Source organism: Lissotriton vulgaris, chromosome 10 (assembly GCF_964263255.1).
Source record: "Lissotriton vulgaris chromosome 10, aLisVul1.2, whole genome shotgun sequence".
Taxonomy (NCBI): Eukaryota; Metazoa; Chordata; class Amphibia; order Caudata; family Salamandridae; genus Lissotriton; species Lissotriton vulgaris.
Genome location: NC_141698.1, coordinates 265,725,118 through 265,745,569, shown reverse-complemented (window position 1 = coordinate 265,745,569; position 20,452 = coordinate 265,725,118). Strand labels below are relative to the sequence as shown.

Below are 20,452 nucleotides of genomic sequence, written 5' to 3'. Positions count from 1 at the left end.
CGTTAGCATGTTATACTCCAACATAGCTGATGTTTGTGCCCTCTTGCAGTGATTTTCGTTTATAAGTATAACGAAAAATATTAGAAGGTGGCCCCCATGCCTGCATATATATACATGCATATTTGCAGAAGACCATCTTTCAGTGGTATTTGCCATAAATAATGGCAAACCAACTAAGCACCAGCAAACAAATAGCTCTGCTGCACAGTGTCACAGACCGGTCATATTGACTTTGCCAGTGCTTATTAAATCCTAACTTCACAATAAAACAACAACAGAGTATGTTTAATATATGACCAGTGTATTGGTCGGCAGTAGGTTCGCACATCCTGCTGCGGCTCTTGTTTCTTCAGTCAGGTGTCTCGATATAACACTTCTGGATCTCCTTTAGTGCTTTATTTCTAAAATGGGTGACTATCTTCTGTTTTCAGGTCGGAAGCCAGTACTAGAATTCAGATTATGTTCCACAACTGAAATTTAGCAACAAGACCATATCTCCTCGGGGGGCGTGGCTTAGCTAGCCACGATGGCGGCTGTGTCCTGCTGAGGCTCCGCGATCGGGCTAGCATCTTGCCCAATTCCCGAGATCGCCGGGAGCCTCAACTCGCCCAAGAAAGCGCCTGTGATGCCCCTGAGCACTGGGGCGTCCATCGACGGACCCGGAACTGCTGCGGACGGACGGCACGAGCCGGACTGCCACCTGCCGGAGCCGAGTGGCGCCAACCCCTGAAAATGGCGGACGCAGCTCTGGCTTGAGAGAGAGCGAGCCACTGAGAGAAGGCTCCCTAACAGGCGGCCCCGGCGAGCGCAATCGAACGACAGCTGCGGAGGAGCCTGCGGAGGTGAGGAGACCAACCCACCGGGGGGGCGCACCGGACGGCGCCGTCCTCTGCTCAGCGCCCCGATACCCAAGATGGCGGACGCCACACAAGGGCTCCGGTGTCACGGAGCTGTCTCCCCGCCGGGACCCTAACCGATCACCAGCCTTGACCAGCCTGCCGCCGCGGATCGCGGGGGGCCGACGAGCGGATCCCCCACACGAGCGGGACACTGCAGAAGCCCGCTACCCACGCCGAGGGCGGTGAGTGCGGATCTTTCCTCTCCTCTCCCAAAGAGCTCGATACCGGCGCCCTGGGGGGGCCCCCTCCTCCCTCGGGACCCCATAGGAGACCATAGAATACGCCGCTGCCTACCTGGGGGACCCAGAGTGCGGCCACCGCCACATACCGCCAGCTGAACCCGGGTGCCTGACCCTAAAATGGCGCTCATGAAAGTCTGACGCAGCAGCATAACGTTCGTGCTAGAGAGAGCACCGGGGACCACGAGGAGCTCCAACAGCGGGATCGGCCCTCAGAGGTACGCACCGGCCCGCGCCCTTTCCCTCACCACGACCTCTCTCGCTCCAGCGCCTGAGTGCGCGAAGTGGCGGCCGCTGCACCGGGGCTCCGAGGGAGCTGACCCTGACAACGTACTGGGGGCCTGATTCCCACCACCTGACCTCTGGCCCCCCCAGCCAATGCTGACACTGAACTCCCACCACCTGGCCTCTGACCCTCCCGGCCACCACTGACGCAGCGCCATACACCAGGAGGGGCCCACGGGGCCTTTTTGACACCGGATCCACCGGCCCCGATGACCTCGGACCGCCTCTGACACCCTGAACCAGAAGACGCTCCCTGAGACGAGGAGGGGCCGTCCCGGAGCCTGGGGAGACTGGAGTGACCGGCTGCCATTGACCTTGCCCGTAGCCCAGCTGCGTCGGCCTGCTGTACCCGGAGTGCACGGCGGCCCGGTAGCCCGCTTACCGACAGCTATGGGGAAAACAAAAGCCTCGCTGATGACGGCTGTCCCTGAAACGGCCGTCGAAAAGATGCCGCACACAAGGACGTGGACGCAAGCCAATGCGTCGCAAACAGACCCCACGCTAACGGCGAAACTGGACCAGGTGTTGGCAGCGATCGAAATGTCTCGTCTCTCCATGGAAGAAAGATTAGGCGCCCTGACGACGGACATTGGCTTGATCCGCGACGATCATCGTAAGCTGGCGGACAGGGTGAAGGAAGGAGAGCGAGCTGTGACCGAGTTGCAACCCGTGGTGAAGATGCAGGAGGAAGACATGAGAGAGATACTACGCCGAGTGGAAGCCCTGGAAGAACGCACGGTGGACTTGGAAGGACGCTCGAGAAGGTGTAATATCCGCGTTCTGGGCCTGCCGGAAGGGATTGAAAATTCGGATCCTCTGACCTATATGGAATCCTGGACTAGATCGTTCACCCCGGAGAGCGAGCGTTCACCGTACTTCTCCATCGAAAGGGCCCACAGAGTCCCAGCCCGGGCACCCAAACCCGGCCTCCCCCCACGACCCATGCTGGCTAAATTCTTGCACTTCCGTGATCGAGATGCGGTGCTCCGTGCGGCCCGGACAGCGGGCCCCCTGCAAGTGGAGGATCAACATGTTATGGTGTTCCCTGACTACGCCCGGGAGGTCCAGCAGCGGCGATCCACCTTTCTGGAAATCAAACGGCGCCTCCGTGCCAACGATCTACAGTACTCCCTGCTGTTCCCAGCCCGCCTTAAAGTGCTCCACAACGGGAAAGCCCTTTTCTTCACCACGGCGGCGGAAGCACAAGACTGGACTGAACTCCACTGTCCACTGCTCCCTAAGCCTGGCCCCCAGAAGACCCGCAACAACGACTTCAGGAGGTCTAGACGACGGGGCGTGAGCCGTGCCCGATCTAGCCGCCCCAAAAGCCAGGGGTCCTCCCCCACGGGGTCACCCGACCTCACGCAAATCATGCAAGAACGACGAGACGCCCTACGAGCGGTGACCGAACTACACAGGTCACCACCAGCATCAGACCTGGAACGTCAACCACACCTGTTCACTCCGGAGAAAGACCGAGACAGCGATGGAACGATGTCAGGATTTGGCCCAATCTCTTCCCCCCTCCTGGCGGCACCTGCACTGGACGCTACCCTGGCCAGCCAATCTAACACCTCGTCCTGAACATTGAACTATTGATTGCCGTATCCTTCCAATGGTTGCCCGCTGTCTTGCGCGACGTCTAGGAGCCTAGACTGTTCTGTCTAATTACTGTGTGTGCTACCGAGCGATAGTCTCTTCTCCTACAGGAGCCCGGCCCGCGCACAGGTCCAGCAGCGACACATGCTGCCACCCCCGCATTTACTTGTTGTATTTCTCCCCTAGTGGGACACTAGTTTGGATATGCCACCTCCGGTGCTATATCCTCAGTATTGGGACTGTTGCCCACCCAAGGTTTTATCTGTTGTTTTTCCCCTTAGTCCCTCCCCTACGATTGTGGAAGCTTGGCGCGCAGGAACACACATGACACAGACATGCTGGCGACTTTCGGGTACTCTAGGGGGGCCCCCACCCTCACCGCGACACCCTACGAATGGCAGTCCCACGCTCAGACATTAACGTCCTCACACTGAACGTGCGGGGCCTACACACACCCAGCAAACGTTACTCCGTTTATGCCTACATTAGACGCATGTCAGCCAATATCGCACTACTACAAGAGACACACATAAACGCTACTGAACTCACTCGCCTACAGTCTAAATGGCGAGGGACCTTCTGTGCCACACAATACTCGGCGTTTGCACGCGGCGCGTTAATTTGGGTTAGGCCGGGCACTCCCTTCCGGGTGCTTCGGCGGGTGGTGGACAAAGAAGGCAGGTATGCGTTGCTAGAGGGAATTCTGGACGGGCAGGGAATACTCCTTGGCAGCATTTACGCTCCTAACGTGGACCAGGATAAATTCTGGGACCACCTCACGGGCGTCCTGGCCCAATTCACTTCGGTCCCATGGGTACTAGGAGGCGACTTTAACTGCACGCTGGACCCCACCCTAGACCGCTCCCATCCCCCTCCCGCACATTCCCCGGCTCCCCGGCAGGCAGAACTCTTTAGGACATGGGTTACACACTGGGCGCTCACTGACGCATGGCGACACCTACACCCACTGGCTCGCATATACTCCTTCCACTCGATCCCCCACAACCTTCGGGTCCGCCTAGACCGCTTCCTCTGTTCTACGTCAATTCTCCCTAAGATCACTTCTTCGGAATACCTAGGCCGGATCCTCTCGGACCATGACGCCCACATTATACGCCTAACCTGGCGCCCCCCCCACCCACCGGTCCCCACCTGGCGCCTCCCTACGGATTGCCTAACCGACCCAGTCTTCAGAGACACACACAAAACCAGCGTACAGGACTACTTCACACATAATGCGAACACGGCGTCGTCGGTGCTAGTGGAGTGGGACGCGTTTAAAGTGGTGGCCAGGGGAGAATGCATCAAGCAGGTGGTTGGGGTACGCCGCACCTTGGAGCGGACACTCCTAACCTCGGAGCAGGCTCTAGCTGCGCTCACTAAGCGACCTGACGACTCGGAGGAACACGCTGTACTCACGGCCGAGGCTAAGACGGAATACCGAACCGCCTGCGCTGACCTCCGGAAGTACAATTTTAGGGCCTACGCCTCCAGAGTGCATAAGGACAGGGACAAAGCAGGGGCATTGCTAGCCTGGATGGCGAGACAGGACACCGAAATCAAACCCATCACGGATATTATCGACCCGGACGGTGTGCTGGTGCGCTCGCAGGCCGAGATCCTTCTGGCGTTCCAACGTCATTATGCACAGGTGTACGAGGCCCCAACCCAGCCCTCCCAGCCCTCCGTGGACGATTTTCTGGACCCCCTGACCTTACCCACAATATCGGACATTGACAAGCGTTCCCTCGACGCCAAGATTGTCCCGTCCGACATCACCCAGGCGATACGGGCCATGTCCCGCAATAAGGCGCCGGGATTGGACGGCTTCCCGCTAGAATACTACTCGTCCTTTTCCCCCCTGTTGGTCCCCCGCCTCTCGCGGGTGTTCGGGGCATCTCTTCATCTTGGAAGGCTACCCCAGTCAATGCGAGAATCCGTGATCGTCACCTTTCCCAAGCCCCACAGAGATCCACTTCACATGGGGTCGTATCGCCCCATCACGCTCCTGTCGGCCGACTGTAAACTCCTGGGGAAAATCCTCGCGGATCGATACGCGCAGATCATTCGCCCTTTGGTCCACCCCGACCAATGCGGCTTTGTGCCAGGACGGAACACCTCCCAGAACCTCCGCCGCGTTTTCCATGTGCAGGATCAGGTGCGTGACCGATTTCCTCGCGCCGCCTGTCTCATCATGGACCTGGAGAAGGCGTTCGACACCCTCACCTGGCCCTATCTCTTTTCTGTCCTGCGCCGACTCAATATCGGTCCGACACTCATGGCGTACACGCGCCTCCTGTACACCGATCTTACCTCCCGGGTTCGTATCGGGAAACGCATATCACCGGCATTCGGAGTCTGGCGGGGCACAAGGCAGGGGTGCCCCCTGTCGCCCCTCTTATTCGCACTGGCGGTCGAACCGCTGGCGGTTCGGCTGCGCCTGGAGGGTACGGAATGGGGTATTCCTCTCGCGGATGACACACATTGCGTGTCCATGTACGCGGATGATCTCCTCATATATGTCCGGGACATCGAAATGGACCTGGCCCCCATAGGGGCGACGCTGGCGGACTTTGCAGATGCCTCGGGTCTCCGAGTGAACTGGGACAAGTCCACAGTCTACCCTCTGCACCCGAGCCTATCCCCCCGAGAGGTCGAGCTCGGTCCGCACACGCTTTCGTGGTCCGCGGAGGCTCCCCGGTACCTCGGAGTCCGCTTGTACCATTCTCCAGCAGCCATGTTTGAGGGCAACCACCGGGTAGTACTTGCTAGTCTGCGCCCTACGGTCGCCTTCTGGAATAAACTCCCGCTGGCCCCGATAGGACGGATAGCCCTGGCTAAAATGGTGATGCTCCCCCGACTCCTTTACCATTTCACAAACTTGCCGGTTATACCACCCAGGTCCTTCTTCCGCGATATCGACTCCCTCCTAGGGACCCTTATCTGGGGCGAGGGTCGTCACAGGGTTGCCTTGAAAACCCTCCAACTTCCTACAACACAGGGAGGGCTCGGAGCTCCATCCTTCGAGGCATACTTCCTTGCGGCACAGCTCCAATGGCTATCTTACTGGACGGCGGACCGCTATCCTCAGGAGACGGTCACTCCGACCGGCAGAGTCGCGTCCCCAGAACTCACTCGTCTTCTCCTCCCGGGTACAAAGCCACGGCGCACATACCCCCTTCAAGTGGCGATAGCGCGCCGGTGCATGATGCGGATCCACCGGTTGTCCCCCGGTAGACCTCCATACTCCCCGCTACTACCACTGATAGGCAGCCCTAGACAGGACTCCTACTTCACCGCTCCGCTGTTCGCTGAGTGGTCCCTCTGTGGCATCACGGACCTGGAATCGCTCTTCGAGGAAGGCCAGCTAAAATCGCTTGACCGCCTGACCGCTGAATACGGACTCTCCCCAGGCCAATTCCTCAGATATAGACAGCTACTCGATGGATACCGGCCCCACTTTAATCTCAGCATTGGCGAGCCAGACACGCATCCAGTAATACATACAATCCTACACATGGGGGTGGGACGCCACTTAATCACTTGGTTATATAAATCCATCCGGGAACTCTCACTCGCTCCTCTTACGACTCTACGGGCTACTTGGGAGGAGGACATAGGCCGCGCACTGCACGACTCTGAATGGACGAAAGCGCTTGAAGCCCCAAAACGCGTCTCTAGAAACGCCCGCTTCAAGAACATCCAATACTATATCCTACACAGGGCATACCTCACCCCAGCGCGATTGCAGAAGTTCTATCCCTCCACACCGTTTCTTTGCCCCAGATGCTGCTCCCCCGCGGCAGATTTCCGACACATGTTCTGGAGTTGCCCCCACCTTCACCCCTTTTGGCGGGCGGTGCACGACACTCTGACTGGATTAACGGGCCTCACTACCCTAGCCACCTGGGAGTCCAGCGCACTAGGCATCTTTCGTGGTCCTAAGCGAGTCCCGGTACACAGGCGCTTCGTGTCCCTAGCACTCCTGTTGGCCAACCGATGTATAACCATGCGCTGGCGTTCCCCGGAGGGTCCCTCTGTAGCGGCATGGAAGGGCGCGGTTGGTAAATGGGCGGCGGCAGAGGAAGATGCCCTTAGAGAGGAAGAAGCCAGGGGTGCGCGTAAAATTCCCATATCCATGGAATGGGCCATGCTCCTCCACAGCTTCCGGCAGTCCACACATGTAGAAGAACCACCTACTCCTCCCCCCCCCCCCCACCCCTGAGAACCAGTAGCCTCTACCTGGTATCTACCCTCCTGGGACCGTCCCCCGGTACCTCCTACTTCTTAATCAAATTCTCATATCACAGGTCACCCACCTCGATGCCCGCATATACGTGGGGTGTACACCCCCCGGCCCCACTCCTTCCCCCTCCCCCGAAGTGTAGACCGGCTGGCTCCGTGAATATCCCCCCCCCCCCCCCCCCCGACGCCCGTCGCCGGCAACCCCCTGCTTGGACCCTGCTAGCGCCCACACGCTTCTCTCCCACAGTTTTGTCCCCCCTTGTTTTTAGGTGCCTCCACTGTGTGAACAGTACAGACCTTGATCCTACGCTTTCGTGGCGGGACCCTACATATCTGCAATTACCCACTGCCCCATTAGCAGGGCAGACTTGCTGCTGCCCGACCTGCAACCACGTCTGTACGATCTACACTGATTACCCATGGAAATTGTAATTTTGCACCAGTTGTATAAAAACAAGAAAACGTTGCGCGCTTGGCTGTTCGTGGCTGAATGTTGAGGCCACGTCAGTAGATCATTTACACTGTACTTGTATACTTTATTGCAACAATAAAACAAATGTCAACAAAAAAAAAAAAAGACCATATCTCCTCGAATCCAGAATCTCTGTATACCGTACAGATGTAAGTGAGTCACATAGTTGGAACTATTTGTAATCCATTCAAAGACTAACCCTCTGTACTCGTCTATAGTAAAGGCAATCTCTTGTTCTAGTGAGGTTGATACAGACTAGGTTTAGTCAGAAAAGATGTTGGAATGAATGAAGATGAGTCTGACATTTTATTTGCCCCAGCTTGCCTATTTCTTCCTTGTCACATCTTTTTCAACGCACCGAGTCCTTAGTCTAACCTTGTCTTCTCTTTTTACTTTACAGGTTAGTTTATACAGTCATGCACCTCTACATAGGATCAAAGTAAGAAGCTAATTGCTGCATAAAAGTGTGAAACTTGCCTGCCAGTGAAGAACATGTTAAAATAAAGACTGCCATCCATAAGCCTGAGTGAAGAAGGCTTCAAGCAAACCAAGCAGTAGAATTCATAAGTCTTCAAAGTGCATCAAGGATTATTTTAAACAGTCTGCAAATTAAACCCAATGATGCCAAACAACAAACAGGGCTGAATATCCATTGATTGTGATCTATAGAACAAAGCTACTCATTTGCTCCTTCTTGAAACCCGAAATAGACTTATTTCATGCATGTGGCTCAGCATAAAATGAAGCCACCTCTGTATTTTAAGACGGAGCTGTAGGACATTTGAACAAATGGTTTACTTAAAGTAAAGTCCACCCTCCTTACCAACTAAATACTCACCTGCCAGAGACTAAAAATGATACTGTACATTTATGATGTACAACAAGATGATCTGGTCATCCTACTTTAGACACTGCATTACAATAAGTATTTGTCTTGACTCCTTTCACAGATTTTGGACAAAGTGAACAAGACAGTTGTCTCAGCACCTTCCTTGTTCTCCATTCAAATGCTGGGTTACGTTGTGACCGTTGCTTTCTGCAGGAGTGAGTGTCTGCAGTCTTGCTCTAATTAGCTGGAACAGACCGAGGATGAGACAAATCTTAGTTTGCTGTTGCAGCAGTCAAGTTACTAAGCACTTACAAGTATATTTTGCAGCCAAAGATTTCCTGGGAGCACTGGAACCTGCCTGCCAAAGCTAAAAGCATGTTGCAGTATGACTTTATTGCAAACTATAGTGTGATTAGTTTCACCCGAACTATTGTAATAAGTAATTACATGTTTTACCCTTTCTGGAACATCAGCAGTACTGAGAAGTGACACAATTTCGTACCACTTGGCCTGTCCCCTACCACTTTTGCAACCGTTATGCAAGCCTCAAAAGGTCGAAGGAAACGGAGAGGAGCCAGTTCAGGTCATCCTAACTCTGTACTGCGTTCCCCTGCCCAAAAGGAAGCCTCAGAAGTGAATGATTTTGAGCATGAAGAGCCAACTAGCACTATCGAGACTATCGAGACTCGCCTTCCAACAACCTCTGTAGCCACATGCCATACCAATTCTGTACCAGAGATTGAAATCAAGTTAGAGGCTAGTGACGAAGATGATGAAAAATGCAGACGGGAGTCCAAAGGTCCACAGGTGTTGCATGCTTTTGGGCAAGAAGAGACAGAGAAATCTAAAGTGAACACAGTTTCTCAACGGGGTAGCAGGTGGAGAGATAACTTGTATGTTGAAATAGACAAAAGTACTTCTGAAATGGACGGATCAGTTGGGGAACTAAAAGATCCTGCTGACTTCCATGTAGGTCCTCCAAGAAAGCCTGCTTGTACTAAAGGAAGAAAGTCCATCTCAGATATGTGGCTGTTCTTTTACCCTGACACAACAGATTTAAGCATTGCCATTTGCAGCCTCTGTGGACTGAGTATCCACCGTGTGAAGCATGGAGCTTACTTTGCCACAGCTCCCTTAAAGCGCCATTTAGAAGCTAAGCACCCAGTGGAATGGGGAGAGAGGGAAGAAATGAATCAGGATATGGTAGAAGGTGGCGAGGATGAGGAGGAAGAAGTGGAAGAAGATGACCATGAACAGGAGTTGTTTCTGCCAGCCTATGCAGGACAACATCAAATGCCTAACACTCCTTCAACTTCCTTGGCTTCCACTCATGAGAATGCTGTTCCCACCAATGAGTATAGCAGTGAATCCAGTGAGGAGATTGAGGAGGAAGAAGAAAAAGACAGTACCGAATCCCTTGGCACAGAAGTCCTCCCAGAATCACAATTGGAAAAGGCCAGTGAGAGAAGAGCTGGCAGGCCTGCTAATGGTCGAGGTAGAGGTTCCAAAGGAAGTGCCAAATGCACCAGAAAAACTAAGGACTTGGGAAAAGCTTTCCTCAGCGTGTCAGAAGTAGACTGCCCAGACACAGGGAGTTCTAATATTCCCAATCATCCACTTGTCCCACCTGGGACCAAGAGGAGAAAATCCACCTCTGCCGTCTGGCAGTTCTTCTACATAGATCGCACTAACATATGTCGAGCTATTTGCACTCTCTGTGAGATTAGCGTCAGTCGTGGAAAGCAGGGTGGCCATTTTGGTACTTCAGCATTAATGCGCCATTTGGAAGGAAAACACCCACATGAGTGGGCAAAGGGAAGGTTAGGTAAATCTAAGACCACCAGTGAGGCTGAAGTTGAGGAAGAGGATGAACAGGAAGATGAGCAATTGGAAGAAATGTTTCCAGCATCACCAATAACATGTACTGCATTAGATCCTTTGTGTTATGATCCCCAGTCACAGTCCTCCACTATGTCTCCAAGTACACCGCCCCCTCCTGCCGATGATCTTGTTGAAAGTGAGCTGTCTCTACGGCGTAAAAGGAAGCACAATGACTCTGGTGCTACAACATTATCAACAAAAAGTAAGGCCATGGTACCAGAAAAGCCAGATGTCAATGGCAAGTATACCCCAAATCACCCTAGAGCTCAATCCTGGAACAGGAGCATTGCAGAGCTTATGTGTGGCATGGCGCTACCTTATTCCTTCATCTCCTCAAGGCCTTTCCACAAGTTCATGGCTAGGGCTGACCCAAGGTACCGAATGCCTTCTAGAACTTTCTTTTCAAAAAAGGCTGTCCCGCAGCTGTACGAAGCTGTGTGTGAAAGTGTCATCCATGAGCTGCAGTGTTCTGAAGGCCCCCGTGTGCATATCACAGCTCACATGTGGACCAATGATTCTTTGGTGGACTACATGGCAATCACTGCACACTGGGCTGTTTTTACAGCAGACCCAGAGCTACCCAACACAAGAAAACATGCAGTGTTGTGTATTAAAGGATTTCAGAAAGACCCGACACAAGAATCCATTCAACAAGCTTTGACAGAGCAGATTGGCATCTGGCTTACCCCCAATTCTCTGAGCCATGGATTCCTCCTATCGCAGAGTGATTTAAATGTTTCATGTGCCTGTCAAGGAGAAGATTACACATACATTCCATGCTTTGCACACTGCTTAAATACAGTGGTCACTGACTTCTTACAAGACAATCACCATATTGCAAATATGCTTGGTGTGGCCCGTAAAATCTGCAGCCATTTTTTCCACTCTGCAAAGGCACGGCAAACACTGACTGAGCTTCAGCAACAGAACAGCCTTCCAAGACATCCGCTGAAGCAAGAGACCGTGCCCCACTGGAACTCAACATATTACATGTTGGAGCGGCTCTTGGAGCAACAGAAGGCTGTCCATGAATACATTGGTAAGCAGCAGATTGGAACAACTGATGTTGTTCTGACATCCACCTACTGGAATTTGATCTCTACAGTTGTGGCCCTTCTGCAGCCTTTTGAGATGGCCACACGTGAAGTGAGTGCAAACAATGCCTCTTTGAGTCAGGTGTTGCCAGAGGTCCGATACCTTTATATTTTCCTGAAACAGATCCGGGGCCATTTTGGAAACCTTGGTGATGGAAGTGCTGTTGCTCTTGTAGACAACTTAACACTCAAGTTGTCTTCGGACTGCAGAATAAATGAAATGTTTAATCGGGAAGAATATGTGCTTGCTACATTACTTGACCCACGCTTTAAAGGAAAAATTGAGGCCATACTCCCCCTTGGTGCTGATATTGATCACTGGAAGCAAGTGACTGTAAAGAAAGTTAAAGAAATCATGTTAGCCAGCAGTGCACCCCCACCACCACCATCTTTCCCATCCACATCTTTTGTGTTAAACAGGTCTACTAGTGGTGCCCAGACTGTGAAAGAATCATTTTCTGACTCTGAAATAGAGCCAGGTGTTGAAATGATGTGTGAGGGCGAAAAGGGGTTTGGGGATGCAGCATCAAGTTGGCTAAAGGGCAGGGTTGTTCCACCATTAATCCAGAAGGAGAAGACTTTGATTGAACATCTGGAGAGTGTTGGTCTTTTGGCATCGAAGGGCAGTGGAGCCTCCCTATCAACAGAGAGTCACTCTGCTTGCATCATGGTAGAGAAATATCTCCATGATAACAAGACAATTGGAGCAAAAGAAGATCCACTGACCTACTGGGAAAAGAGACGTAGTATGTGGCCAGCACTGACCAAATTGGCCATTCAGTACTTGAGCTGCCCGCCATCCAGTGTTTTTTCAGAGAATGTCTTCAGTGCTGCGGAAGGGCTGGTAACCAAACAGAAATCCACCCTTGAGGTGGAGGGAGTGGAACATCTCCTGTTCCTCAAAGCAAATTTGGTGAGCTTCCCGGACTACACACCACCTCCCCTGATCTTCTGTTCGGAAAACGAATGGGAGCAGAATGGTAGTGAGGAGGAGTAACCACTAACAAACTGGATTTTTTGTTTACTGCTCTTAATCCGGCTTTTTCGTTTATTAATGTGTCACTTTCCTGTGTTGCCAGAACAAATTCGATGTTGCATTTGACTCTTTTCCCTCTAGAGAGATGTGCATCTTCTCATACAGCAGGGTGGTGGATGTGCTGTCCTTCTTCTGTGTGAAGTTTGACTGTGACTAAACTGCACAACTGCCTGGTCCGCTTTTTAATTGTTTACATTATATATATTTTTTAAACCCAAGAAATGTATGCTACGCTGTGTTTATGGGCTTACCCTTTTTAACATTGTATAAAAATGTGTGATCTACAGTTAATATGGTTGAAAGAGGCCTGAGCAAAAGCCTTTCGGCTTCAGCATATCGGAAAATGGTTATGAGCCATCTAAATTACAGTTTGTGCCCAAAAAAGTGTCCACGTTTTTTTAATTTGTATCTATCTTTTCTCCCTCTATTACTCTTTACACACTACTTGGCAAGGGTATTGATTTCACATTGAATGCCAATAGGTGCCTGATCTAAAATTGCCAAGTTGTCTCGAAGCAATGTTCCAGTGACAAACCGAGGTCGAAAATAGTTTACCAATGATCTGTCAAAAATAAGCCTTTCACTTCAAATATTACCTGGAGACCTCTGAAGGCCTTTTGCATGCTTTCAAATGTTTTTTTTTCAATTCAGTTGAACAGTGGGTTTAGACATTGCTGATACTCTAGTTTCTGTTTCCTGTCTAAGGTGCATACGGATTTTGTTATTTCTACAAATTATTATGGTGTGTGGAGTATTTTGAAACTGCATATTCATATATATCTTTATATGCTAAAACTGCCCCTAGAAGCCCGCACACTTTGTCTTTGTACCCAGCAATGTGTTAAATATGATGCTTCCAAATATAGTCGATTCATAAAGACATATTTAAGCTTCTAGTTACCCAACCATTGATCAATATTTAGTTTTTCCGTCTCTGTGCTATTGACAGTATTTTTTGGGGTATTTATTCACAATATATACTGGATATGTTTCCAGGTGCAAGACCTCTCTTTTCTACGTTATTGTGCAGGTTTTGTGTGTTCATGTAGTCACCCAAATTAGCATAGCCCTGTGTAGTTTTGATTATGGGCTATTTATTTTGCTGATTGTTTTGGTATGTTCTGCGCTGTGGCATGGAAGAGCTAATGGAATGAATCTAAAACTAGTTCTCCCTTTTAAGGGAGCTGAAGTTCCTGGTTTGGAGAGTCGGAGACTTGGGAGCAGGAGCTGTGTTAAGAAAAGTATACCACTGTACATTGATGCTACATTCTGTGCTTCTGAGTGGTCACTCATTTGCAAGAAGAGACATTTGTGTACTGGGAGAAATAAAACCTCTGTACACAATATGCGTCTCTGAATGTTAAAATTTCCCCGCCTGGTAGTAATAAAAAGGGTTTTCAAAGAGGATAGGAACATGAGAGTGAAAGAGATTAAGTGAGGATGCAGCAAACGTATGAGTATATTCTTGCTACTTGTAGTAGTTTGGTTTTGCTGTTTGAGGATCGCGTGGGGGCAGATACTCTGAGAAAATACTTTCCTGGAAGGACTTGCTCCCAATACTGTTCTCTTTGATTTACCACATTCCTTTTCCAGTCATTGTTGGCCGAGTTGTCGATGACTTTTGTGGCTCAAAGGTAGTTAGGCTATCCTTGTATTGACTGTGTATGGAAATACAAGAACCAGACATTACTGGAAACTCGCTGATTCACGAAGTAACTTTGCGTCCGGCTTTGACTTTCAGGGGGTAGTAAAGAATTACCTTTGGTAGTGTAGGGTAAGACTATTTCGTTTAGGCAGCATATGTTTTGTCCAAAATAAATATAATGTCCAGGCCATGGCACTGTTTTGCGATAATGTATGTTTTTTTTACATTTCTACTAAGGTACATGGTAAGTATCTTAAATAGTTTACAGACATTCGCATTTCTCTTTTGAATATATATTTACAGGTCCTCGGGAACTAGTTGTTAGCTCATTTCTATTTGTGAACGAGCTAATCCCCACTTAACAGCCAGGCACTGCTTCCACTTGAAAGGGTTCTTTAGTGCACAGTTCGAGACCTGTTTCAGTTTCTCTTAATGCATCATCATGCATCTTTGCAGGGGCAGTATATAGGGGACAGCACTGTACAGTAGTGGGCTAAAAGTTCTTGAGTTGTGGGTTGGACATGAAGCAGTAGTCGGGCCAGAACAGAGCAAGGGCAGGAGCCCAGCCATTGGAGCTGGCTGTTTATGCCTGGAAGGGAAACTTCAGCAGCATATGCAGCTCATCGACTCACAATGGCCACAGTCAGAGATTAAATGCAGTAATGCATTGGGTAGATAATGATCAGTTGCAGTAATAGTATTGCAACACTGTGGAGTTCAGCACATAGGCCTCCTTGGGAGCAACCAATTCTGAAACCATACAGGGCACAGTGCACTGGGTTACATAATGATGGTACACAGCAGGAGAATGGTGGGCATGTACTGCGTGGCACAAGGTTCACACAATCATCAGGAACAGTCAAAGTGCAGCAAATTCAGGGCCCAGGCAACATCACAGAATCATCAGCTACAGGGACATTCTAAAAATAATGGCAAACACGCTGGCTTCAGGGACTGGTCACTGAGAGAATGAAGGTTGGGCTGGGCAGCAGTTTCAGGCTCCTGCTGTAGGCAGACTTGGTGTCTCTGCACAGCATAATTCTGAATGTTGAGCTTGGTCTCTCACTAAACGAGAAAAGGCCCTCAATATTGCGGAGCAGCCCACTTCCTGTTTCCTTTTGCACCAACAGCAAAGTTTCTATCTCTTACCCGGTTCGCGCATAGTCCTTACTCTATAAAGGGAGATGGCCACATTTTTGCATCTGACACACATTTCTCCTCACAGGTATACAGATCCTCAAGTCAACGGACAACATTGTATATGCTGTACAGACGAATTTATAGCCATTCCTAAGGCAGTGTGCACAGGACCAACTGTCTAGTCAGTTTGACCTTAATGTATTGTTTGTGCAGTTTTATGTAGCATGCCCGGACCCCATGGGGCAGCGGAATGCTTATATTGATATTCCAAGACAACATGAAAAGTATGGTGGTAATACACTATTGGATCATCTTACATAGGCAAAGAGACAACAGTTTAGTCAACATGAAGACATGTCATTCCTACAGAATCAAAGAGAAATAATGGTAGGAAAATGTTGGTTTCCAGGCAAGAGTTTAAATATGCCAATCCAGGTTAGGTGGGATATATGAATATGATGCTGAATTAAAAGAATTTTAGGTTTTTAATGTCAGTAGAGGGACTCCTCTTAATGGCAGATGAAAAGATAATCTGTATGTTGGTAGTATTTCCTGAGAAGGCTAGTTTCACAGTTTTGTTTTTGCTGAATGCAGGAGTTTCCAGTTAGACGTAGTCTGTATTTCGAAGGGCACAAGCACCTCCTGAGAGGATTAGTTTGTGTGGCAAGTATGAGGCAAAACTTTCTTGCATTGCCTTGTGACTTATGCATGCTTGCTTAAAAATGCCCCTGACCTCAATAGTAACCAGTTAAGAAGGGCCTGGATAAGAGTTATGTAATTGGATCTTCTAGCTCTGGTGACTGGAAGAGCTGTGGCGTTCAGGACTACCTTAAGTAGTGAGTTGTCATAGTCTAGTATAGAGAGAAAAATGGATTGAACTGCAGTCTTGGAGACGTCCTCTAGTAATGGAGGCTCGAGCCCATGAGGAGCCAATGTTGTGCATCTTTCGCTACCACGTGGATGAGGATGTTCAACTTTAGGCTATAGTCAAGAGTAAGCCCTAAGATTTGACGTTCTCAACAGTGGCTGGATTGCAATCAAGCAGGATTGAAGTCTCTCACCGGACTCTTTCTGATGTGGTGGATAGAGTAGAAGAAACTCTCTTTTATGGAATCAATCTGAGGTAATGGAGTAACAAACAGGTTTGAGGTCTCTGAAAGGCTTTGACAGATTTGCTACGTCCTCTTGTGAGGAGATCTTTAGGTGCAACTGTGTGCATGGTTATCTATTAATCAAAATTGAGGGGTATCAGAAGTGACATCACACGCCCTCTGACCTAAATGACATTAGGTAGTAACATCACATATCCTTTGACTCTGAAATTCCTCTGGAGGTCATGCCACATGACCGAAACCCTGATGATATCCCAACAAGTGACATTGCTGAAGTTCCATAATAACTGCATGATCATTATAAGGCCACAACACATACACGTGTTATTTTAGATGACGCCTATATTTAGGTGCTGAAATGATCTTTGAGATGTCTAGGATGTACTACTAGTTATGAAATGAAGCAAGCAACCCAGACCTCTTCTAAATGTGTTCGGAGGGACCCTGACCAGCGAAAAGTTTGAAAAATGGTATCAAATACGCCATTTTAAAGCACAACTTTCACATTTGTTGGAAAGCCATCAGCTCTGAAGGGACGCTCCTTAAATAGTCAAGTCCTTTCAGAGTGTGTTAAGCCAATGATACCACAAGCTCCCCAGGAGTTGACCCCATATGTCAAAAATGACCTCCATTGTGCCAGAGCACGAGCTTTGTCATGGGTGGCCTTTTTGGCCAAAAATTACAAACTATACAAATAAAATAGGATTTTATCATGTATGCCATCCATAATCCATGCGTGATCTTTGTCCAACCTGACCTCACTAAATCAGGGCCAGCATTTTGTCATGGGCAACTATCCTCTCATATGCAGCGGTTATCTTCCCCCCATGACAATAATTGCCGCCAATTTCCTTGTGCTAGCATTTTGCCATGGGTACCGCATGGCAAGAAATTCCTCAAGTATGCCTTGCATTTTTCCACGGTTAACCTATATGCCTAGAATTACCTCCTGAATGCCAGCCAGCACCAATGTTTTATCCGTGTGCCAAGGACTACATCTAATACCTTTTACCTCCAGAATGCCAGTACAAATATTTCCCCAGTAAACCAAGAATTTCCTCCAGTTTGTCAGTATTCTCGCTCTCTCTTCTCTCTTCTCTTCTCTCTTCTCTTCTCTCTTCTCTCTCATCTCTCCTCTCTCCTCGCTCCTCTCTTTTCTCTTTTCTCTCTTCTTCTTCTCCTTCTCTCTTCTTCTTCTCCTTCTCTCTTCTTCTTCTCCTTCTCTCTTCTTCTTCTTCTCTCTTCTCTCCTCCCCTCCTCCCCATAAACACATTGTTACCCACGAGCGAGCGCACACACATTTGGTTAAAAAAATTATTACATACCTCTGCTGGTAACATTCCAGCTAAATGTACTCACTTTTTTATTACACATAGTGAAAAAATATTATATTTATTATTCACTATTAGTGTGATAAAATACTTGCAGAAAACACGGAAAGTGGAGCTCCAACCATGGCATAAAGACGCGTTGCTCCTGTGTTCCTGGCTCTAATATTGCCACCTCTGAGGCCAAGGATTGCAAAGGCCGCCTCAGAGGTTTCAAGGAGGAAGCAAGGGGTCGCAGTTGTGACCTCTAAATGTTGGCCTTTGCTTTGTGGCAACCGCATAAAGGTGAACATAGATGTTGCATTCTTTCCGGCAGGGACAGAGGAGTGCTATTTATAAACTGAATAGTTTTAGTGAGAAGATTGGTTGACCCTTTGTAGAAGAGTGAGGCTTGAGAGTGAGACAGACCATTTTATTTCTCCGGAGCAAATTGTTAGATGGGACTCAAACCAGCACAACACTGTCTTTGATGCCCATTGGTTCTTCTAGAATTTTCAGTACAGATGACTGTCAGTAGTATGAGAAGACAGGAGTTTCCATTGTTCATGATGCATCGAGCATTATCTACTTTTTAGTATTTCTGTCTACGTGCTGCAGTCGGATCTAAATCTCAACTGGTGGTCATTAAGGATGTTAATTTTTGTTATGTACTGGTTTATTTGTATTGCAACACAACTTTCCAATACTGTAGCTAGGGAAGTAAGGTTGGTAAAGGTGCAAACGTTGTTGTGGACAGTGGGTTAAGTATTTTTTCAAGAAGAGGAGTGGGTAACCAGGCCATATTTGAAAAAAGAACTGACGGACAGAATGCAGAACAATGTCCTACATTCACCCCAGTACAGGCTATATTTCAGGCAGTCTGGTACTACATCTTTGCAGAGGACGAAGTTTATTACGTGACTGAAGGGACAAGAGATGACAATATGTTCTTGACCGGAAGGGCTGTAAAGGGGTCAGTGTAATTAGAGGAAGGTCTGACAGCACAAAGAGTTTCTCAGGGTATTCAGTTAACCTATCAAATAAGGTCCACTCAACTGTAAATTCAGGGGTTAAGGCCTCTTGTGGGAGAATAGTTTCAGCTCTCAGAAGAGATAGCTCAATGTTTTTCTTTAAACATGTTTTTATTTTCTAATAAAATAATCCGATACATTACCAATATTCCCATGCAATCTTTTTTTCTTTTATCTGTGAAAATGTTGAAGAGAGTGTCACTGCTTTCTTTGGTGTTTGGGAGATTTGGAAAGGTGTCAGAGCTTGTGTGTGGACTTTTTGAACAGATCAAAACGATTCTTGGGTCTATTTTTAGACATGTTTATTTCTCTTTTGAAAAATGCCACATTAGTATAGACAATATTGTATTTGTATTCTTTCTGTTTGAGTCAAAGCTTTTTACATTTTCTTTGTGGGGTAATGCTGTCATGTACATTCCATCGCATTAAGGGTTTTCAGTTCTTCTAAAAGTTGTTTTGAAGAACCAGTGAAATTATTTTATTGTTTTTTGTTGTTGTTGTTAAATTGGAGCAAGTTCATATGCTACATCTGACCAGATTGAGTTGTAGTTCTCTACTAAACAAATAGTGCCCAACTAGCCTTTGAGTTCAATAGATTTGTTGCTATTGTTGTATTGTTGTCATTGTTGAAATCCCTAATGTATGTATGTATGTATGTATAGGCATTTATATAGCGCACTACATACCCGTAGGGTCCCAAGGCGCTTCGACCGCTGCGAAACCCTTCCTGGCTTCCCTGAGAGATGGTCCCTTAATGGGTAACTCCAGGGTGAGACCAGGCATCCCCGGCGATCTGGTGGGGCCGTTAGTGAAGATGAGGCAAGCTAATGCCCAGAGTTGCCGAGTGTGATCGCTGATCAGAGTGGGCACCGAGGCGAGAGAATTATCGAGTCCGCTGACCCTGGTCCAGAAACCTGCCGCGCCGGGAATCGAACCCTGGTCCCGAGCCGTCCTCTGCTCTCGGGTCTGCCGCCTCTAACCAGTGAGCCACACTACTTCACTTAATCCAGACCCTAAGTTTCTTTGGTTGCCCGCAGGTAGACGATTTGGTGCACAGCAAGGAGAAAGGAACAAGGAAGTGGTCAGACCAGGCTACAGGAATCAATTCGTTTTTTCCTGCATGTGGGAGGTCAATAATAGGGCCCTTTTCATGTGAGGGTGTAGAACAGGATGGTTGTCGTTGAGCACAAAGAGCAATAGTTGTGGTAAGACTGTATCAGACTTTTTACTGCCGTAGATATCGAAATCACCCAAGAAGATGTTATAAGAGATGCTATTTGACCTTTTTACTATAATTTTTATGAGCTGTTCGAAGAGAAGGTGTGATATTAAAAAGTTTGGCTCCCACCTCGTAATCGGAAATCCGAAAAGTGTACGTGTCACTGAAAGAGCACCCAGGTGAATGCGATCTGGAAACCAAGAAATTCAAAGTGTGTGTGTGAGTCACTGAAATGGCACCTCCAGGCAATGACAAGCAGGGCCTGCAGTAAATCTTAAGAGTGTGTGTGTTACTGAAACAACAAGCTCAAGTAATCAATACAAAGCCCTCTCCCCTTGAAAGCCTTTGGATAACCAATACTTCATGCCAGCACAACGTCCAATGAAAACCCGTGAGCCAACATGAAGACAAAAACGAAG

The 20,452-nt window shown here is 48.7% G+C and overlaps 1 protein-coding gene across 4 annotated transcripts in view; it reads left to right on the top strand.

Annotated features, from left to right (window-relative positions):
* LOC147685092 (zinc finger BED domain-containing protein 6-like) overlaps positions 1 to 18,956 on the top strand; it is a 28,344-nt gene extending 9,388 nt beyond the window's left edge. For 2 of the 4 annotated variants that reach the window (XM_086940970.1, XM_086940971.1), the window contains exon 2: positions 8,140 to 18,956. In XM_086940970.1, coding sequence (XP_086797096.1) covers positions 9,106 to 12,540 — 3,435 coding nt within the window. In that variant the 5' untranslated portion in view covers positions 8,140 to 9,105 and the 3' untranslated portion in view covers positions 12,541 to 18,956. Of the gene's footprint in view, positions 1 to 431; positions 503 to 7,866; positions 7,889 to 8,139 lie in introns of those variants that run through there. The other 2 variants (XM_086940972.1, XR_015300677.1) reach the window with 2 other exon arrangements.
* Positions 18,957 to 20,452: the final 1,496 nt, after the last annotated feature.